Below are 24,816 nucleotides of genomic sequence, written 5' to 3' on the forward strand. Positions count from 1 at the left end.
TTTTCATATCATACCTCAGACCTTGATATTTAGTTATCTTCTCATCAGCTTTGTTCAAACCAACATCACAAAGGACACTGATTTCAACTATAGTTGCTACTCTCTCTTTCTTGTCACATATCACTATGTCAGGTTTAACAGCTTCGTTTTCTAAATGGCAAAGCCATATTGGATTGTGTATTTCCAACAGCTCTTTCTGGTATATGCTTCCAGGACTTGCTGCAAGTCTGGATAATTTGTGATTGCTTTTTTCATATCTGCATCGTTTTGATTTGTAGTCATGCATGTGTTGATCAACTGTGCACGTTTCTCATTAATTCATTGATTCGTTTTTTAAACAGTGTTAAAAACAAATAAAATGGACCAATAAATTTACAAAACAATAAAATTGACGATTGAATTTCAGCATTAATTTAAAAAAATAAAAATGTTCAAAACAAAATTAAAAATTATTTACTATACCTTTCAGTTTATTTTCATCAGTCGAAATTTGTTTAAAAAGTGTATTTCAGTAAGTCCTTGATTACTTGCCTCCACATGCGAGCATATTTATTCATATCTTCATCAAGATGTTAAGGGTAACGTCATAATGGACTCAGCATTTCCCTATGATGACAGCTAAGGAGATGCACTGGAACATTCAAGTGGTCCCTGGGACTCGTTATTACAAGAAATTATCACAAATAGAAAATTTGTTTCATTTTCTTTGTTTTCTATATTATTATTTTTTAACAATCCAATAAAACTTCCAGTAAGTTCATATTCTTTAAAAATATTATTTGAAAGCTCAAAATACACAATCACTTTTTTACCATGATCATAAAAAAAATTATTTAAAATGTAAATACATTTCTGATTTGTGTTATTTTGAAGTAACAAATCGTTTTTTGCTTCATATTCATCTCTTAAAATTTATGAACAATATTTTTTTATAAAATCTATCTTATTTTTATTTCTTCTCCCCTATAGATTTGCTGAAAACGAATATAAAATGATTAAAGGATTAAAATACCAATCAACAAGATGAATCACAAGGATTTGTGGATATTTGTAAGCACAAAAAATTCTTACTTTTTTCCTTATTATTTAGTTCAAAAGATTTCATTACAGAGGTCACATTATATGGGCTATAATATATACAAATCCAAAATAGACAAAATAAAGATTTTTAAAGGAAATAAAAATGCAATTAATTTTTACTATTCAATATCTTAAAGTAAAACAATCATACGAAACGCATTTATTTAAAAAAAAAACAAAGTAATTCGAATGAAGCATAAAAGTTTACTACTATTTGGCAGTCTGCATGAATTTTTGTGGGCCATATGCACCCTGTGAGCTATAGTTTGCTCACACCTGATTTAGCCAGATAGAGTGGCCGTTCGTAATTTATATGTAGTATTCAGAATCAACTGATATTTATTTACAATAAAATACAATTTCATTAATTTGTAAAAGTTTTTATTAATTAAATGATAATCTAATATTTTCACTCTATTAAAATATAAAAAAGTTCATCGTTTTTTAGTTACAAATATGATACAGTTAGAGTTAAATATTAAAGAAATATGCCAAAATAAAAATTCTTTGAATTTTTATTTATTTTTGGTTTTCATTATAATATTGGGAACAGATTTGTAAATTAATACTTTTTTCAAGTTTCAAAGACTCAGCTTGTAGATCAGCATCTCTAAAATCATAATCTAAATCATCATGATCAATGTTGGTTACTTTATTTTTATTTTTTATAGAGTCTCGGTATTTGGATGTAAAGAGAAACCCAGTCCTATGAATTTCTTGAGTTTAAATTATTAAACCGCCGGTATCGTCAGCCATCTTTTGACTTGTTGGTTTGCTCATGGTAGACGGTAGTTTTCACTTAAGTCTGAATCTTCAAATTCAAGATACGATGCTGATCTGAACTTCTGTAAAATTCATAAATAAATATTATGCTGTTTGTGGCGCTGTCAAAGAGTTCTTGGTAAAATTCAATTGTAAAAGTTACACTCCTAGAGATTGAAGGTTCAGTCCTCTGTGCGCTGGAATGAAAAATACAATTAAAAATTAGGACTTCTACCTAGTCATGGTTGATAGAACGATAGCATGGTATCCCTGTCGATTAAATAAAGAGTTCCATTCAAAATTCCGTGCAGGTTTTTAAGTTTACCAAGATACACCTGAAAAAGGTTGGAGGTTACATCGACCAGAACCCTGTGCAAATTATACTCAAGATGAGAATAGTAGTCTGAAGAATCCAAATAATATCTATATATTAATATGCTAATTTGCTTCAACCGTTATTCTGACATCTCTTAAAAAGAAAGTGGAATATTTCAAATGACTAATAAAACAAAAAAAAATTGTGTCGCTGGTTAGGAAAACCCTATCCATATCTATATATTAATACGGTTCTATATATTAATATGTTAATTTGCTTCGACCGTTATCATCCTGACATTCCTTAAAAGGAAAATATTCCAAATGACTAATAAAAAAACAAAAACGCTGTCACTGTCTAAGAGAACCCTAATAAAAATGATTTGTTTTTCAACAATTTTATTTAATGCAACAAAGTTTTAACATTACAAAAGTGCTCTGGATAAGTCACATTAGATTAATCGTAAAAATGCACAAGAAAAGTCAGTTCTGCTTAATTACAAAAATGTCCTAGAAGAGTCACTTCTGATTAGTTGTAAGGAAAAATTATCTGTTTTTCAACTGTTTATTTAATGCCCTGGAAAAGTCACTTCTGATTAATTATAAAAATAGCCAGTCACTTCCGATTAATTGTTAAAAAAAACAGTGTTTCGTTTTTTTCAACTGCTATATTTAATGTTACAAAATTTTAACATTATAAAAATGCCCTGGAAAAGTCACTTCTGATGAATTATAAAAATGCCCTGGAAAAGTCACTTTTGATTAATTACTAAATTTTAACATCATAAAAATTCCCTGGAAAAGTCACTTTTGATTAATTACAAAAATGCTATGAAAATTCTTATTAATTGTTAGGAAAATGTTTTATTTTTTAAATATTATATTTTATGTTACAAAGTTTTAACATAACGAAAATGGTTTGGAAAAGTCATTTCTGATATATTATAGAAATGCACAGAAAAAGTAACTTCTGATTAATTACAGATATTCCTTGGAAAACTCACTTCTGATTAATTGTTGGAAAAAATGTTCCATTTTTTGTCAACTACTAGATTTAGTGTTACGATATTTTAACATTATAAAAATGCCCTAGAAAAGTCACTTCTGATTAATAATAAAAATGCCCTGGAAAAGTTACATTTGATTAATTTTAAGAAAAAATGTTTTGTTTTACAATTACTTTATTTAATCTAATAAAGTTATAAAATTAAAAAATGCCCTGGTAAGTCACTTCTGATTAATTATAAAAATTCCTGCCACAACCATCACCATTGCCCCACCACAACTGCCACTACAGCCACCACCACCATTAGTTAGTTATTGCCAGCCAGTGTGTGATTGGTGCAGATCACCAGCAGAATCAACCACAACCACCATCGCTATGAATACCATCACTGCCAGTGGAACCACTATGATTGCAACTGCCACCACCATCACCACCATCACTGCATCTACCAACACCACTGCCGCCTTCATCTCTACTGCAACTGCCGCAACCACTGCCACCACCACCATCACCCCCTACATCTCCACTACAACTGCCGACACCACAATCGCTGCCACCACCTCCACCTCCACTGCAACTGCCATCACCACCACCACCTTCAATGCCACCTCCACAACAACCATCACCACGACTGCTACATGCCACCACCACTACCACCACCACCACTAACACCACATCAGTTAGTTGTTGGTGTTCTGTGAGAGTCAACTAAGCCAATTTCTGTTGGACAGTGTCCGTTTTTCCTGGATTTTCGATGTTATGTTATAAATTTGTAATAAAACAATGTATTTCTGGAAAAACTGCAGAGTCATCTTCCAGAAATGACGTCACGATGGTGGTGATAGTGACGGGTGGACAAAGCACGATTATGTTGCTTTTAAAAGTCCTCTGGAGGCTTCCAAGGATTACCAAACCTTTTTTAGGTAGCAGTAAGAGGAGGAGTATCTATTTTGTGGTTACAAGGTAACTTCTCAGGCATCATCTCCTCTGTTATTGTTTATTGTGGGGTGAATAATGTTCATTTTGTTTTCACAATGCAAGTCTCCCAAGCATTATTTTTTTTTGTTTAGTAATAGTTAACATGCAATATACTTACCTATATGAAAAAAACAAACTCTTAGCTGTAGCGAAAAGAAAATCTTACCTGTGACATACATAAAAGTTACTAAAATTGTATTTACAACAAATCATCGATTAGTATAACTTTTAAATAATAAATAAGGTGCTTCTGCAGTATAGCATCCATATGAAAAAAGAAATTCTTTGCTGTAAGATATGGAAAAGATAACACAACAGAAAATTACATAAAATAATCAAAGAGTTTCATTTTTAAATAAGAAATAAGATACTTGTACAGTATAGCACCCATATGAAAAACAGAAAATCTTACCTGTGACGAACACAAGTGATTAAAACTGAAAGTCAAGTAAAATTATCGAGTAGTAAGACTTTTAAATAATAAATCAGGTGCTTCTACAGTATAGTACCTATATGAAAAAACAAACTCTTACCTGTGACATATAGAAAAGTTAGCACAATGAAAAATAATGTGAAACAATCTAGTAATTTCATTTTTAAATAAGAAATCGTGTACTTGTACAGTATACTGTACAAGTACCTTTTTTAGTAGAACACTGTACAAGTACCTTACTTCTCCTCATATTATTGTGAAAACGGGTGGAGGGAGTGGAAAGAGTATAAGGAGTCAGTCACGGAAATGATTGAAGCAGTTTACGATTTGAAAATCACTTTATATTATATATTTTTTTAAGAGTGGAATATATGGTGTAACTTTCGGTAATGGCTGAAGCATTTTACGATCTAAACATCATTTTATTTCATATGTATTTTTAAGAGAGATGGTGCTATAAGGAATCAGTCCTAAAATGGCTGAAGCAATTTACGATCTAAAAATCAGTTTATTTCATTTAACAAATTCAGACATTTAATTTCATAATGAATTAAGAATATTTTTTATGAAATGTATATATTTGCAAGTGTTGCCATGTCATTTGCCAACATCCTACACTTTTATTTTTTTCTTTAACCAAATCCCACTAATCACACTGATTAATTCCATTTACTTACTACTATGAAAAAATTGCAAAAGTTGACATGTAACATGTTTCTATCAAACTTTATTATTTACATGCCAAATTATAAGATTTTCATGAACAGAATGTGACATAGTTATTACTGATTTACAAGTCACCTTGATTAAATTATAACCTCTAGAAAAAAGTGATTCTTTACTATTTCTTGTAATAATATATCTCAAACAGTTCTCCATATTTGGCTAGAAAATTATGTACTTTTTAATTCACGGTCTGATTGGAACTAATATTACACTGGGTATTCTATAGAAAGACATCTTATTTTTTGCTTTTGTGATGATGTTTTCAACTACCATTAAATTTCCATGGGTTCTGTTAATCTATATAATAATATGCTAATTCGCTTCAACCGTTATCATCCTGATATTCCTTTTTTTTTTACATAGGTATCACTACATTATCAAGGCCAAGAGGCCACTCAAGGATAAGGGTTAAAGAGTGTACAGTAGACATTGGACAATATAGTAATCATTAGTAATGAAAATTTGGTAAATTTGATAACTTATATAGAACGGCTCATCAAGAACTTATTTATGTTAGACTTGAACACAACCATATTGTAGTCAGCCGGAAAGCAGGAAAACGGAAGACAATTCCACAGGCGTGCAGTTCTAAGAAAGAAGCTTTGTTCATGGAATCTACGTTTAGGATTAGGCACAGATAAAGAGTGGGGGGAATTATTGATAGTGTGTACAGCTAGACGAGTGTTTCTTGTGAAAGTTTGGCGAGGGGGGACCATAGATTGAAGCTCAGTTGAACACCTTCCATGAAAATAACGATACATCAGAGACAAACTCGCAACATCTCTTCTGTGAGATAGAGGTTGCAAGGAAGAGAAAAGGACATCTCCTACGAGGCTACGAAGTCTATTTTGAACTCTATCAAGGCAGGACAAGTCCTTTCTAGCAGCTCCTGCCCAGATGTGGCAACAGTATTCCATCCTTGGACGTACCTGGCTCTTATATAGATAGAGAATAGCATCAGCAGTGAGATATCTACCGGATCGATAGAAAGATCCCACCATTTTTCCAGCACGCTTGGCAACAGATTTGATGTACGTGTTCCATTTAAGATCAGGAGTAATGGTCAAGCCAAGAAGCTTGTCAAAACTTGAGGCCTTCTGAAGACGAGAGCCATTCATTTCAATTGATGCCAGATGTGGATCAGAATGTTGATGATGTAAAGAGAGAAGCTTGGTTTTAGATGCATTAAAAGTAACCAGCCACTCCTTACCCCATTGTACTACATGCTCAAGATCAGAGGAGAGAGAATTGGAGAGAACTTGGTCGTTTACTGTCTTAGATGTGCTACCATAAATGGAAAAAGGAAAGTGGAATATTCCAAATGGCTTGGCATTTAAAAAAAAAAACTTGGTGTCGCTGCTAGGAAAAACCTAGCCACATTCTTATTGGATGAGGAAAATTTAAGCCTATCCTGATTGGATAAAAGAAATCTTGGTTTCCAATGAAAACTTTAAAAAAACATGGCGGTTTTTAACTTTCTGTTCAAATGTATCTCCTGGGTTAAATTTTTATGTATGTATTAACGTTTATTCATAAAGACTTATTTAAAAAAATATTTAAAAAAAACTCAAATTGTTTATAGGAAGATTCTATTGTGTAAGTTTTAAATGTACGTAATAAATTCTTTTGAAAGATTGAAATTATTATTTGTTTATTGTGTGACCTTAAAAAAGACTTGTAATAAATTCTTATAATGCTTTCTTTAAAGTTTAACTCATTTGAAACTGATATAAACACAGTAAATAAAATTAAATTAGAACAAAAATCATTTGGATGTTTGTGCATCTTTGTTACTGCGCTATTTTTTTTTTTAGTATTTACAAGTTAAATTTAATCTTTACAACATTTTTGTTTATTAAATTGTAAGGTAAAAGTATGGAATACTTATAAAAAACCTTCCCCATGTTAAGAATGGCTTTCTAAATAACGACTCCAGTATAGTAACATGGATGCATAAGTACATCATTTTTTATTTCAAATTATTTACTCAAGAGAAAATCCCATGAAAAGGTCCAAATTTGATGGAATATTTTTTCGTTCATAGCCACAGACTTTGTTATTTAATAGTTCCCTGTTTTTTAGTAGTATGAATTACTGCACAGTAAAAATAATTAAATTAAATTAAAAATTATTTTCTTATTTCGAATTATTTAATCAAGTAAAAATTCAATTTTTTTTTTTTGCTGGACTAATAAATTAAAAAAAAAACGATGATTTTACAACTAACTTATTTTTTTCAGGGTGGGGATAAGTAGATAATTAGACATCAAAAATTAAATAAATCCATAAAAAGCTTACATGATAAATAAAAATGAAAAATCTATGTATTAATATGCATTTCAGGTCAAAATATTATTACTTACGTTATATTGAATTTAGTACAAATTTCAGTGGATTTCAAGTGAAAAAATTACCTACTTAAATGTCATGACAAAATAAGTAAAACCATAATAGTGATTCGTTGATTAGGAATCTTTTAAACCTACGCATTTCAGGTGAAAACATTATTACCTACTTACATGTCATGTTGAAATTAGTACAAATTCTAATGAATTTCAGGTTAAAACATTATTACCTACTAAAGTATTATATTGAGATATTTGCAATCATAGGGTACTTTTGTTGATTAAGAATATTTTAAACTTACGCATTTCAGGTGAAAACATTATAACTTACTTACAGTTCATGTTGAAATTAATACAAATTCCAACGCATTTTAGGTGAAAACACAATGATATATTTAAATATCATGTCAAAATAATTAAAATCATATAATGCTTTTGTTGATAAAGGATCGTTTAAACCTATGCATTTCAGATGAAAACATTATTACCGACTTACATGTCATGTTGAAATAAAATCAAAGGGTGCTTTTGTTGAATAGGGTTCTTATAAACCTGCACATTTAGGTGAAAACCATATAATCTACTTTACACGTCATGTTGAAATTATTACAAAGCGATTAGTAGAAAGCAGTTTTCTGTAAATATGGGAAACCAGACCTATTCCTTACATAAAAATGTAATCTAAGACGTCCTTCAATTAATTTGGGCCCATCAGAACTTACATAAAATCAACTAGACTTAATATCATGTGTGTATCATGCAAATCTAGCTGAACTTTTGAAAGACATTAAAGACAGACATGTATCGGGAATTCTATTTGCAAATGTTTATTTTATTGAATTTCAAAAAAGAGGGCTATCACACTGCCACACGATAATAATGTTGTGAGATCAGAACAAGATCATAACAGTTCATTAAATTGATGCAATTGTCAGCTGAGTTACCAAAGCATGAAGATCCAGAGCTTCGTGATTTAGTAAAGTCTTTAATGGTACATGGTCCAAGCCCAATGTAATTGTTTGATTATGTGATAAGATGTTTCTTACTGATGTGTGTTTTATTAAATTCTTATTAAATAATCAAGCACTCTACTGGATTTCTTCTACCCCACAGGATCAAGAATTATATATATATATATATATATATATATATATATATATATGTATGTATGTATGTATGTATGTATAATAAATTCCACAGCCAAACAACATCGCAGCCCACAAGAGCCATGACAGTCAATGGACCGGAAGTCCAAGACTCGAGTTTCGCCCTCATTTGGGCTCATCAGTTAGACACATGCAAACTCAAGATTCGAAATCCGAGCCTCTTGCATGCGAGGCAAGCACTCTGCCAACTGAGCAAATGCCCTGCACACAAGAAATATATATATATGAATATAATATGGAAAGGAAGAAACAAAATGCTCGACAATTGGTCTGTTCAGTGGATTTTATTCAAACAACTGTTTTCAAATGTCCAGCTAGACTTGGATATTTAGGATAGAAATATTCTTTTTGAAGTTATTCTATTTGTAAATTAACATTTTTTTTTATCCTTTTATTATCATAGATATATATATATATATATATATATATATATATATATGTTACATTATTGTGTTTTGCCTATGGGTAATATACAGCAACTCATATTAAAGAAAGAAAAAAAGGAGTAGAAAAAAATTGATTGAAAACAGAATAGAAAATATAAACAAAACAATTTACAGGTACAAAATGGTCAAAGGGAAATAATTCAGGTTTTTGCGTCTTTTATAACATTTAAAGATATATTTCTTTGGTCTAATTAAGATTCAGAAAATCTATATTTACCAAGAATTGTTCGTTTTCTGGATCAGGATGCTTTTTTTCTTCAGGCTTGTTGTTCAGTTTTCTCTTTACAACCGGGATTTCTTCATTCTTTGCAGCTTGGTTGGAGTTACAATTTGAGAGATCACCCAGGTGCGTTTCTTCTCAGAGTAGGTCTTAATCATAATTGAATAACAAACGCATTCAACAACTATTTATAGTTGTCACTGAAGAATATTCTTGAATCAACTAAAATAGAACACTTTTAATTTAAAACCTTCTCAAAGTGAACAGAAAAGAACACTTTTCTGATCTATTTTTTAGAAGTCTCCAGATAGAATATAAAAAAAAGTTTTTAAGCCTAATTATAAATATATAATGTAATATATTTATTTTTTTTTATTATATTTTATATTATTATATAATATTTTAAGTATTATTATATTATTATAATATTCAATTATATTAATAAATATTTTTATTATATTTGGATAACTATATTATTATTTTTGTAAGAAATTGTAATTTCTTCATATTTTAAGAGGAAAATATGTTTTCTCATGACAATAAATATATATATATATCTATATATATATATATATATATATATATATATATATATATATATATATATATATATATATATACACTCCTGATAAAATTTTAAAAACTATCTAAAATTTTAAAAAGAAATCGTTTTTTAAGGATAGATTTTCAACTTCTCCTATTTAAGGTTTTGGAAAAAAAAAACTACATTCCAAACATTTAATTCAGAAATGTACATTTTTATAAAATGTGTCATTTTACAAATTTCTTTAATTTTAGATAAAAGTATGTGTAGTAGCTCAATATTGTAAAATATGGCTAGAGCTTATGATGTAATATATTATAATAATAATTATTCATAAGCATTCCAAATTTCATCGAAAAACACTTTATTGTCAGACATTTTTTATGCTTATTCCAAAAAATATTTTTATGATATATTTTAGAAATATTAAGTTAATTTGAATGAAATTTACACTCAATCCTTAAACAGATATCATCTATTAAAAGTAAAAAGGAAATGAATACATATTTAGTTGACAAATATTTATTAACAAAAAAAAATCAAATTAACCATATGCAAAAGTATTTAACACATTTACTAATATTTAGTTGTATATCCTCTGTTCTTCCTTACATCCTCCAAACGCTTTCTATACTGCCTACTAGTTTCTTATAAGTACTTACTGATAGTTTTAGCCATTCCTCTTCACAAACTTTCTTTAATTCCTTGATATTCTTGGGATCTCTTGCATACATCCTTAACTTCAAAGTTTTCCACAGATTTTCGATGTAATTTAGGTCACTGTAGAACACTAATCCCATTACCTTTAAAACATTTCATAGTTATTTTTGCCTTGTGCTTGGGATCATTGTCTTGCTGGAAGATATAATTACGGCCCAATCCTAAAACTTGCGGCACTCTTGAACAGATGTGTTGACAAAATCTTTGTGTATTATGTTGCATTCATTTCTCTTCGATGATTTCCATTTCTCCAACTCCATTTGCAGAAAAGCAGCTCCAAATTTCCACCTCCAAATTTTACAGTAGGAATGGTATTAGATGGTTTAAATTCTATACCCTTTTAACTCCATACACTGGTGCACATGTTTCTTCCAAAAATTTAATTTTTTTTGTTTCATCTGATCAAATAACTTTGTTCCAGAAGTTATCCGATTCACATTGATATTTATAAACAAATTTAAAAACGATCTTTCGCATGTCTAGGACTCAACAATGGAGTCTTTCTCGGCGATTTTATACAAACCTGTACAATTCGATGATCTTTTGATCGTGTCCGTGCTTACTTCAATAACTTATCCTGCAAATCCTTTGGAATTTCTGAACGAGTCAGAAATGCTTCTTTCTTCACGTTACAAGCAACGTAATGAGCAGTAACATCATTTAATTTACGTGGCTAACAACTTCTTAAAAGACTTTTAGCATTACCACCCGTTGTTTTCCACTTCCTCATGACAGCCATAATTGCATTCATCACCAAATTTAGTTCTGAAGCTATTTTCTTGAACCGCTTTCTATCTTTATGCTTTGCTATGAGTTCCTGGCACATATCATTAGTCAATTCCTTTGTTTTAACCATTTTAAAACAGTAATGAAAGTGGCAACCTGCGTAGTGTCTGAGAACTGTTATCAACTGATCTGTAAGGAGCCAAGGCCATGGGGTGCCTTCTGATTGGTTGAAATATTGTAGCAAGATGAAATGACTGCTTAAGAATGCAATTTGACAATTTGTTAAATACTTTTGTATATGAGTAATTTGATTTTTTGTTAATAAATATTTGTTAACTAAGTATATATGCATTTCCGTTTTACTTTTAGATAGATATCTTTTCAAAATTGAGTGTAAATTTCGTTCTAATTAACTTAATATATTTAGAGGAATACAAAAAAAACAATGTGCTGAATACTTTTGCTACTCACTATATATATATATATATATATATATATATATATATATATATATATATACACACACACACATTATATATATATATATATATATATATATATATACACTATTCAAGATTAGACAGAGTAGAGCGGGATCTGTGAGTCTCCCTCCCTCTACAGTTTTGGACTCTGCTATTGGCCAACATTTGGTTGAGAATCCTTGTTGTTTGTGCCAATCAGTATAAAATACAGTGGTTTGAGATACTTCGTAGAGCGGATTCTAAAAATCATTTAAAATTTTTAGAATCTGTCTCTATCGTAATTCGTGAACCTTCTTTGTGCCAGCAGAAGAAATTGTTAAAAGCATTAAATCTTTTGGGGGAAATTTGACTACCTTCCCCGCCCCCATCTCACGGTACTATTTTAATCGCTTTATTAACTTAAATTATATGTTTTAATCGCCCTTTTTGGCATCTTAAATTTATAAAAGATCCCCCATTGCTCTTTATTTTCGCCAGTGATATTAATTCATTGCTATCGATTTTCTCCTGATGAGATAATAGCCGAAAGAGCTCTTGAGAGATTTCCGCTGATTTTCAAATACACACACACACACATATGAGATAATTAATATTATTAATAATGAATACAAAATATTCCAATCGTTAAATCTTCTTTAATAGTTCATATAACGAAGATTATGGTCAATAATACCTTCCTCCAGATGCAACATGTTGAGTGAAGTGAGACAAATTTGTGAAACAAAGAAAAAAAAAACTGAAAAACTTCCGTTTCTCCATTTTCACATTTTCATGTTCATACACTTTTTAAATCCTTAGAAGAACTGTGCAAGCAGCAACATTGGCCAAACTATGGAATAGCAGAAAACATTACACGCAGTCATTCTCTATATTTCTGTATGCATGAGAGTTGTGAACCCTAACTGTGGATTTAGAAAGAAGAATACAAGCCAAAGATGAGATGCAAAAGATCCTGAACATCTCATACAGACCACATTACAAATGAGGTAGTGAAAAACAGATAAGCGTAGGAATATCTACTGACCACTGTAATGAAGAGGAAAATGAAGTGATACAACCATGTTATACAATCGTCAGGTTTATCAAAGACAATTCTACAATGAACTGGATAAGGAGGGAAAAATGGGGGGGGGGTAAACAAAGAAAGATATTTAGTATTAGTATCAGAGACTAAACAGAGCTGACTGTGGTGCTTAGAAAACCAGAACATTAAGATGACTAGAGAAAACTTGTTGCCAGATCATCATTTGTACCCCAACGGTCATCCAGACTAAGGGACATATGAGATGATGACATGCATAATATTAAATGAAACTGTATTTAATGATATAGAGTTAACTTTAACGTCGGCAGCTCCTCTATTTTCTTATGTTATCTGCGAATGAAGCATTAGATTTTTAAAAATAAATAATCTTCGTATTACAGCAAATTTAGTCAAATGGTTTCGCTTGTATGGTCTAATAAGCAAGTTATTTCTTGCTTATGTCCTCGAGAAAAATAAATTAGCGGAATTTTTTCTTGACATTTTTTGCATATGGAAATTAAAGCAATTTAGATCAAACTTGGTAGAAAACAAAAACAACAATAAAAACATCACTTGCAAATGTCTAAGAATTTTGGAAAGAGGCCATTAGAAGGCAAGTGAAAAATACCCAGAAGCAGACTGAACATTTTCAGAGTTGATGCTTGGATATTCTTGCGAAGTCTGGAATGCATAGAATAGTATACTGAATACCTCAAATGTTTTTTATTTCATTTGTGATTCATCAAAATTATGTAATGATAATGATTATTTTGTGTACACAAATGAATTAAGAAACAAGTTGATATCTTCTTTTTGTAATGTGAAATTTAAATTACTTTGATTGAAATTTAATTTTGAAATTCCACAAAAATGTTGAGAACCAACAGCTATTATTGCTGTGATAGATAAGATTCGCCTTAGTTTTTTGGTACTAGGATCAAGCTGTAATATCTTTTTTGAGGTTACATCTTTTTCCTTCTCGGTCGGTGAAGAAGATATCCTTCGAGGATGAGGCAATTTCTATATTTTCCCCGGTCCAGACTACCTCTTTTTGAGTAACTGAATTTTCCCCACATTAAAAGCCGACCTTATTTTAACTGTGTCTCTGTGGGGAGGCAAGTAAATAGGGACAACCTTTGTTGCTATCACAGAAAAGATCAGCATCACATAAGTCAAATATTATTAGACTATTCAAGAATTTTAGAAAAGAAACAAAAAAGTAATAAGGATTATATATACAAATTAATGATTTTCTAAATAGGTTTGGCTTATCTATTTTACGGCATATCAACCCTTTTTTGATTATTTAATGGCCAAACACAAAACCTATTGTAAACTACTCATATAAATAAATCAATCGATTGTAGTTGAGGATAATCCTTTTAATAGAAAAGTGTGGGGTAGTAAAGTTGGAATAAAATTATCGTTTTAGAGGATGGACTTTTGGAAATTTTTAGAAGTGGAATCACGGTCGAACATTTGGGCGCCTGCAGAGCTCCGTTTTCATCATGGATCAAGTTTTTGCAGGCTTTAGATGAGGGGTCTCCAAAGTTTTCAAACGAGAGTGGGGCCATATTGCTGATTTTTTTAGAGCTATATGGGTCAAAAAAATAAATAAAAAATGACCCGGACGTGTTTTATACTGTTTTGCTTATTAGTTTTACTTTTTAATGAAACTGGTTCTTCAAAACATTATTCTGAACGAAAAGAAAAAACACTACACTATTTTCACACATTTCCATTTTTCCGGAATATTTTACGGTTTCTATAAAAGCTCCGCTGGCTGGATCAAAGACTTGGTGGACTGGATTTAGCCATAACGTTTTCTTTTTTTTTCGTTTTGCTTTGTTCTCTTTTATTTCTAACGTCTTTGAAGTTTTTAACACCCGGTTTCTATTCACACACACCACCTCTTAATAATCAAAAGAAGAAAAAAAAAAAGTTAAGGATTTTTTTTTCTTTCGGTCATCAAAAATAATTCATATTATCTTTTTCCAACTTGTTATGCTTCAGTCCTAATCTATTGAAATAATTTTTAAAAGCGCATGAAAGACTTATACTGGAAATAGCAAGTCAGATCCCCCTCCCCCATATCAAATGATTACGAAAATGAATCCTCACTCTAAATAAAATCAATGGTGCATGTTGTTTAAGTCATCAGACATGATAATAATTTATATACGAAAAATTAAATTACCGACTTAATTTTCTAGTTTTATATAAACTTAATTTAGTGCAAAAAAGTGTAATTTTTTCAGTCATTTTAAGAGAGGATATACACTAGATAATAATGACGGTAAAATTTGAATTTAACATAATCGGTATCCATTAGGCTAGTCACGCACTCTTTGACTATGGAAGGACCCATAGAAAGTCCTTCATCTGTTGTATAATTCTGCCGTGTTTAAATCTAATCTGATAAATCTATCTCCAATACTCTTGTAGGAGTTTGTGATGTACAGCACAAAAGTAGACTCCACGATATTGCTGTACCATGTTTATTGAAACTAAAACTTACATTAACTAAAGTATTTAGATATGTAACTTCAAAATAATTAGAGGGAGGGCTATATCTAAACACCTTGTAACAGTTTGTGACATATTTCCATTCTATGAACATCCGGTACAAACAGATTTCATTGTACTAAACAGGCATTTTGATCCTAGCTTAAAGGCCCAGAAAGTGTATTTTATTTTGAATTTAATATTCAACACAGTTGCAACATCAGAAAATTACTTTTTTTGTATTGCATCTCAGGAAAGTAGGCGATCCCATCTTTTAAAAAAATAGGTGGAAGGTGATGTACAAACGTAATATTGCCTTAGCATGTTAATTTTGTATAGATAATTATCAAAATGGCGCATGCACATTTTCGTTTTTAATAAATGATAATCATGAATTGTTTTATAAGATACGGGACAGACAAATTTGATTAAAACAGAAAAGTTATTTTTATCATAAATTTCCATTATTTGCTCGTTTCACTATTATTGAAACCAGGATATTATTATCAGCATGTTTCCGATTGTTCTTAAAACAAAGTAGCAAATTACAATCTTTTACCTTTGATTATTAACCGGGTTCATTCTGAATGGACAGTCTAAAAGTGTGCACAAAAAAAAAAACAAATGAAAAAAATAAAAACGAATGTTTGAAAAGCATTGCCTTCCATTTGCAATTAGCTATTTCTATTGGCTTTCGTATTAAGTGATGTAAATCAACGCTCAATTGTTTGTAAGTGGGAATATTAGGTGTATCTAATTACCTTAAACCAAAGAGAATGAGCCTAAGCCTTTATAATTGCTTCGTATCTATAAATAGAAACAACAGTGGCTTATGATTCTGGAATATTTTATTTTCATTTGCATATCTGCATATCTTATTTTCATTTGTATATTTTTATAGGATTATCTTATTTTCATTTGCATATTTTTATAGGATTATCCTGTTTTCGTTTGCATTAGTCTTTTAAAACATAGCTTATATCACGCTAGTAGCTTTCCACCATCAATAATGATAGTTTTTAACAAATTCTTATGTCTTATTAGTTATTTTTCATTATTGCTCATCTTTATACATATGACTTAAATTGAATCAAAATAATATATTTCAAGTTTTATAATAAATCATGCCTCTATAGATCTACAGTGGGTCACTTAGAGATTGAGGCCACTTGTATTGTCTTCCCTCGAAAATTCTAGATATAAATACACTATCAGTTTTTAGGATGATTCTCTAAGCTTTTTTTCTATGTGAAACACACAAACACACATTGGCATTTATTTGTATAGATAAAAACATTAAAAAGGTGGATGGGTGATTGGTGTAATGGATATCTGTATAGAATATGGAATTGGGTATGCTGAGTTTCAATCCAATCGAATTTATTGTTGTTATATACAGTTATTTTGTCAATTTTTTCAACTCAGACCTATATACCAATGCCTCTGACAAATCGATTACGATAAGATAAAAATTACTTTAGTTTGAAATCTTATTTGTTTGCTAGAGTCATAACTAATTATAAAACTGTTAATATACATTCTATGAAAAGTTGTTCGTATACAAATGGTAACAAAAAACGCAGTAGGTTGTAAAAACAGCTAAAAACAAATAAAGAAATTACATCTTTTAACAAATTAACATCTTTTATAATCAACTAGAACAATACACGTCACAGCATGTGTGAAATGAATTCCTTAGACAGAACAGTTTTGCAACACTTTCATGTCTCCTACGACTAAAGATTCCCAAGTTTGACAGGCCACACCTAAAGAAAGTTGGAGGTTGACTGAAATGTTGTTAGAATTACATCCAAGATGAAAACAGTAGTCAAAATGATTCAAATAATATATCTACATATATACATATATCCACAACTTTTTAATCCCATAACTTAAGTCATGAAAGTTCTATTTTCACACAGGTTTCACTATAGAAATAAGACTCCAACATACAAAACAAGAGAAAACCTAGAACCATAACTTTTTACAATGTAAGCTCTTACAAGATCTCCTCCTCTAACTTCAGAGGTCTACGTTCTAACGTTGAAATTCAATGATGGGAAACTAAACCTGACCTGTTGTTTTTGTGTTAAACTGGCATTAACTCAACTGCTTCTTTAGCCGACTTCTCCATCAAAGGCTATTCTAATTCCACATTCAAGCCTAACCCTTAAGACTGTCATGGACATGGAATATGTGCCTACATTAGAGATAGTTTCCTGTGTGGCAGGGGCATCCCCAAAGAAGATCCCAAACATCCCTACATGTGCTTTAGAGTAGCACTTATTTACAACACAGCATTTATATTTTCACTCTACCGTCTCCACACTGATAGAGTAGCTATATTTGAGAATAAGCAAATTGATCACACTCTATCTACTCATCCCTCAACCAACATTCACGTCTGCAGAGATTTCAATGTTCAACATTGTGTTGTCTACTCATGCTTACCTACTCAAACAAAACCGATGATAAAGGGAGGTTTTGTCATTATTTTGTCCTTGCTAACACAGATCATTAATGCACCTATTTAGGTACCCGATGCTAACGGACAATTTGCAAGTCTTCTAGATCTTTTTCTAACAATATCCCTGAACTATGTTCATCTTCAGTCCTATCTCCACTAGGGTCTTCTGACCACTCGATAGTCTCAATAAAGATATAACAAAACTCCAAATATTCCTCTTCACCGAATAGTGTATCAATACTTGATAGCGGACTAGAACAGTTTCTTAATGTTCATATCAGAACTACCTTTAAAAAAATATGTCCACTATAGCATTCGACTTCACAGATTGGTTAACTGTCAGCATAGAAAACTATATACCCTCTAAGAAATTCCAACGAAAACCGAACAATCAATCATGTTACACGTCTAAATGTGCTGCCACCATTGTTCATAGGAATCACTACTTCAGTTGCTTTAAACATAATAGATATTTTGAAACTAAAGTCGCCTTTAGAACTGCAAGAAATCACTGCAAAAGGATGATAAAAAACGCAAGAGTCCATCAAGTCCAAAGTAGAAGAACAGAGGCTTGACTCCTATGAGTTTTGGTGAATAACAAACTAGTTCCTGAACAGATGCATGTCTTCCATCACAATCGTCATTAACAAGCCTGAAGTGATTTCATCAGCTTCTGACAAAGCCAAACTCTTTACCAATAACTTTGCAGCAAACTCAACCCTATGCGATCAGGGCCACTTACCAATTTCCCTCAAGACTGAAAATAATCCGAGCGACATTCACATATTTGTTTGTTATGTTGCCACACTCACAAAGAACCTTGATGCCAGCAAAGTAACTGGCCCTAACAATAATCTAGTCATAGTATTCAAAAAGCTGTAACCAGAACTAGCACTCATTCTTGCAAAGCTGTTCAATCGATGCCTAAAGGAGAAATGCCTCCCAATACCTTGTAAAACCTTATGTCTGCCCAGAATTCTAAAATTCTAGTCTTCTGCATATCAGTACAGACCAACTAGTCTTTTGTGTGTCATGAGTAAGTTGTTTGAATCCGTGATAAATAGAGAAACTGTAAACCACCTTAGCAAAAATTATGTGACAAGTAATATGACTTTTGTTCTGCATGATCTCCAGCTGATGTGTTGACTGTAATCTCACATGGGATCAGTGAATCTATTAATGGAGGGTTACAGCACTAGCTCTTGAAATATTAAAGGCATTTAATAGAGTTTGGCATAAAGGTTTACATCAAAAAATTTCCAGAAATGTGGAAATGTCTTCTCAACTATGGAATCTTTTCTCTCCAATAGGTTTGTACAAGTAGTGATTGATGGACAAAAGTCTAAAGCTCAAAGTATCAACACTGTTGTGCCTCAAGGATCAATCCTAGGCCCAACTCTCTTCCTTATCTTCATCACTAATCGCCCAAACACATTCTAAGCATTCGATGACATATCATCTATCGCAATACCTCAAAGGTTAGAAATAACCAAGATCTCTCTGATTGACTGAGCATGTGGTGCAGTGGGGCTAAAGGTGGCTGGTTAATTTTAATGCAGCCAAAACCGAGCTTCTATCTTTCCACCATTATCTAACAAATGTTATTCACAAGTCTTCATAAACAGAAGACTTACATCAAATCAGTTGCCAAAGCTGCTGGAAAAATAGTTGTGTCATTTTACTGCTCCAGAAGGTATCTCATTCCTGATGCCATCCTCTACCTGCATAAGAGCCAAATACGTCCTCAAATGGAGTTCTGTTGTCACATCTGGTGAGGAGCCATTCAAAGCATCTTATCTTACCTTGACATTGACAGGGTTCAAATTCGGCTATGAAATCTGATAGGTGATACCTTTTTTCTTCCCTGCAACCTCTTTTTCACAGAAGAAATGTAAGCGTTGTTCTGCTCGATCATTATTTTTATGGCAGGTGCTCGTTGGAGCTTCTATCTATGGTCCTTTCATTCACAAAAAGCACCCGGCTAGTTACAACCACTATCAACAATTTCTCCCACTCTTTATCTGTGCATAATTCTAAATGCAAGTTCTATGAACAACAAAGTTTCTTTCCAGAACTGCCTGGCTGTGGAACTCTGTTCTGCTTGCCTGCTTTTCTGGCCGAATACATTTTAATCTTCAAGTTCAATGTAAACACGTTCTTGTTGAGCCGTCCCTTAAATAGTCAATTTTTACCCAATTTCTATCATCCTACACACGTTAACCCTTATTCTCGAGTGACCTTTGGGTCTTAATAAGTGGTGACTCCACAATAAAAAAGTGTTCAATATGTGAGATGCATTGCTATTAAGATCCAACAACCGATTTTATTTTATATATTATTTATATAACTTCATGATTTAAACAAATGACAAAACCAAACGAGATCATTACAATATTACAATTACAATTGAAAATAAATTTATATGATCTTTTTTATTAAAAAAAAAATAAAATTTAAGAATGTTATTTATTACCTTGTAATTTTTTTGGCAGTGGGTTTGAAATAAAATTTGGAGTTCCAAGATCTATCGCTTTGTAAATCAATTAACTCCAATTTCTGACATTTTTCCGCCACCTGCTCCACCTCTTTTTCATAAGAAGGAATATGAAATAACCAAGAATTGCCTTCTCTGAAAGGGGACAGGGATAGATTAATTTCTTGTCACTTAAGACATTGTTATAAAATGGCAATGGACGAGACTATTTTTTAATTAATCCTGAAGACCCCCTTTTTGGCTGGTGGACTATTCCTCACATTAAATCGACCTTGTGTCACACCTTGTCTCATGGGTAAATTATTAGTGCATAAATGAATACAATAACATTTTAATTTCACATGAAGTATTTTTCATCAAACTGTCAATCTTGGTTCTCTCATCAGTTGCATATATTTATAATATACACTAGAAGAGTTACCTGTCCTAGAACAGGTTTGCAGCACTTTTATGTCTCCGTACGAAGATTAAATAAAGATATAATGACATTAAACCTAATGTCTAGAATCTTTATTCTAATTTTGATCAAAGTTTCTAGAAAATCTCTCAAATTTAAAGCTTAGGATTCAGAGCTCTTTAGAGGAATCTAAATTTAGGGAATCTTACTTCATTGGGTTTAGCACTGTGGCAAGTGAAATTTAATGCAAAAATGAGCACAAATTTAAACATATTCAACCGTCAATTTAGCATAAAGCATTTATTTTAGGTCAACAGGCTATAACCTTTGCCCGTTTTGAACATGCTTAAATGCCTAGTATATACATATATATATATATATATATATATATATATATATATATATATATATATAAACATATCAAGTTTTTGAGTAATATGAAAAAAGGGCTCCAAAAAAGCATGTTTTTTAGGCCTAAAAGTCCCAGAGGTATGCAAACCAGAATTTTGCCAGGGTCACCCATACTGAATTTCAGTTTATGCTATTATCAGCAAAATCATAGGTTAACTATAACAATTATTTTGCTAAAATCTTTTTTTCTGATGAAAAGAATGCATTCTTTGAAACTCCACAGATTAAAGAATTTTAATGTTGTTTTGTGAGTTTCCTATATATATATATATATATATATATATATATATATATATATATATATATATATATATATATATATATATATCTTATCTAACATATTGACTAGTTTTTGCTTTAGGTTCCATGAATTACTTATAAATCTGTTCAATTGTAAACTTGTAATTTGAGTATTACGGGATCAATTGGGAGGTGACCACAATGAAGTAGTTACCATTATGGACTGATGCATGGTGAAGTCCTATCAGATTCATAGTACCACTTTCACTCCGGGTGTTGGCAACCTTCATATGGTGCATTTGATTCTATCAGGGAAACCAATGCTAACAATGCAAAATCAAACACATAAAAGCAATTGTAATTGAATAGATTTTAAAAATAGTTTTGACTTACATCACGGAAATATTTTCAGAATAATTTTACTCTTTGCAGATTTTATTTTGTTCAAATAGAATTCTTAAGCCCAGTTATGAAATTAAAAAGATTTGATATATTGAAAGAATAGTTTATTATCAAAGAGGTTTATGTCTTTCTAATTGTAAATATACATTTATTTATAGAAAAAAAGTAGAGTTAATAGAATTAGATTGTGTTTATTAGACAGAAAAATAGGCCATCAATATATCTTGAAGTTTTTGGTAAAAATTTATCAGTAGATAAGCCATTCAATTATGATGTGAAGCGTAAGTAAATAAAACGAAAAACAGAATAGAGTTTTACAATTCCTTGTGGACAAGGGAATATTAGCAATGGTTGAAATGACAGCCAGAATTTCACTTCAATATTTTGTTGCCAAAACAGGGGCAGACGTGTGGTTAGGTGTGTGTGCGCGCGGCTACTGGCTTTTTCATTCCCATCTTTATCTCTCTCCCTCTTTCTCTCTCTCGGTAAAGATTATACACCTGTACTGGCTGATTTCTGGACTACAGGAAGAGGGAACAAGGCTAAAGAATCTATAGCAGACCAATGGTGCTTCATTAGTTGAGATTACAATATCACTAATATTTGTTGAACATTTGTTACATAGTAAGATTATTAGTAAATTATTGGAGATTTCATTCTTTAAAGAATAGTGAAAGCATTCTATTGCAAGGTAAGTACATTTTCACAAGCACAATTATCAAATCAATGAGAATAAATATGTATTTAATTAATTGAGAAAAATGTTTGTTTTTCTATTATCATAATTATATGATAATAAAAAACATTTTTCTCAATTTAAAGCAAAGATGCTTTGATCTGAAATATAGAAAAAATTGATTTGTTTTTATTATATTTTCATGAATTGGATAACATGTTTATTATTTATGATATTTTTTAGTTTTTAATCAAATAAATTCATGAATTCTATTTCTATGAGAATTGATTGTTTAAATGATATATTGCTTATGTTTTATTTTAGATAAATTTTATTGAAAAGAAAAATGATTGTTTAATTTTATTTCATTTGTTTTGTTTTCCATGTTTTTTGATTCAAAAGCATTTAGTTAAAATAAAATATGATAATGAGGTTGGCTCAAGTATATATATATGATTCCATTATCTAAAATATGAGCCTAAATTATATTTTTTTTCTCTCTTTTTTATTATCTCCTCTGACCTTTTTATTGCATGTAAGTAAATACATTTTTGAAATTTCTGGAATTTTTATAAAAAACAAGAAGCCAACAACTTATAATTGACTCAATAAAACAATAGTTTTTTGTGATATTTTACTATTTTATTTAAGGTAGAGAAATTTATTACAGCTTCAAACATAAACTGTAGAAGAAATTTAGTTCATTTTCATTAAAATTAAATGTTGCATTGAAAAAAATGAATAATTTGATTGATATTCAAAGTTTTATTTTGATGATTTTTTTTCCATTTGAATTTCTACTTTTGTTTGTTTCTTTCTAGATAATGTGTTATTTAGCTTGATGGAATAATATGGAAAACATTCCAGATGATCTTGAAAACAATGACACATCTGGGAATCTACCTGGATCACTTAATTCAAATCAGGTAAATTTTATTAGAATTGTCTTTTCTGTTTTCTAAAAAGAAATCAATGAAACCGTTCCATGTTTCTGTCACTACTGAAACATTGAATTGTTTGAAATTGCTCTAAAATTGTTTCTGAAGACGAAAGGATCCATAGTTTTAGTTTACTTTATATATAATTTATTATTTATCTCAGTAGATTTAAAAATAGTAGTTGGAGTTATTCAGAATGATTTTACTTTTTGCAGGTTTTGTTTTATTACAATTATTATTGAACATTCTAATTAGAAAATATCTTGCATAATATATATTACATGATAGAGATTTTTTTCTTTGCTTTTAAAGAAATGTCCTTAAAATAGTTTAATATTGATTCAAAGTATTTTTATTAATTAAATTTTCATATCTCTTTTTGTCATATATATATATATAATGTTTCGCTAATACTTGCTTTCTTAATGTCTGCTTGTTTTTATTGAATACAAAATTAAAGAGATGACCCTACTTTGTGTGCAACATTAAATATTTTGAAACCGAATGAAAATGTACAAAAGTGTATTTCATATCACATTAAATTGGGAAGTTCATTTAAATAACTTGAACAGAAATTCCTTAAAAAAATCATTTATTTGAATAAAATATTCATCTTCATTCATAATTTTTGCATTCATCTTTCTGACCTTTCCAATTCAATTTTGAACATTGGTATGATCAAGGAAATGCGGAACAGAGAGGGGATTCAAAAAGCAAGCAGTTTCTTAGTTCTTTTTTGATTTGTCCAAGTACCACTATTTGTGTCTGACTGTGGATGCATAAAACAGCTGAGGATGTATGGTAAAAATACAGAGTTATCATAATACAGCAACTGCTTTAGCTAAATTAATGAACATGGTGAAAAGGAAGCACATAATAAGTTGAATTTTTCCAGATGGTTTTCAAACAAATGCATTACCATGTGTTTAAAAATCAGTCTGCTTTAATGTAAACAAAAAAACGCACTACTACTACTGCTACTACTAATAATACTAGCAGGGAAACCTGACGTTGGTCGTGATTGAATGAGGATCAACGAATGTTCTACACATCCAATATTTTAATTTTTGCCTGCTCTAATTAGGGACCAAAGCTTCACAACCCACCTCGCAGTAATTTAGTCCATAATACATTGTAGTTTATATTGCACTGTAGAGAACCTACTCTTGATTTTATAAAAATATTTTTATAAAATGGCTTGAATTAAAGTTTAAAATGCAAAAGTCAAGTATCAATGTTACATTTGTGTGCTTAACAGAAACATTCATTTTTGAATGCACTCCTGTCTTATAGAAAAACCAACTGTTGATGTT

At 30.7% G+C, this 24,816-nt stretch overlaps 1 protein-coding gene across 2 annotated transcripts in view; it reads left to right on the forward strand.

Annotated features, from left to right (window-relative positions):
- The first annotated feature begins 969 nt into the window (after positions 1 to 969).
- The window catches only part of LOC145279902 (uncharacterized), a 378,849-nt gene continuing 355,002 nt past the window's right edge, over positions 970 to 24,816 (forward strand). For both annotated transcript variants that reach the window (XM_080131434.1, XM_080131438.1), the window contains exons 1-2: positions 970 to 1,050; positions 23,387 to 23,491. In XM_080131434.1, the coding sequence (XP_079987560.1) occupies positions 23,417 to 23,491 (75 nt within the window). In that variant the 5' untranslated portion in view covers positions 970 to 1,050; positions 23,387 to 23,416. The remainder of the gene's footprint in view (positions 1,051 to 23,386; positions 23,492 to 24,816) is intronic.

Source organism: Euprymna scolopes, chromosome 7 (assembly GCF_053919585.1).
Source record: "Euprymna scolopes isolate OS-2025 chromosome 7, ASM5391958v1, whole genome shotgun sequence".
Classification (NCBI taxonomy): Eukaryota; Metazoa; Mollusca; class Cephalopoda; order Sepiida; family Sepiolidae; genus Euprymna; species Euprymna scolopes.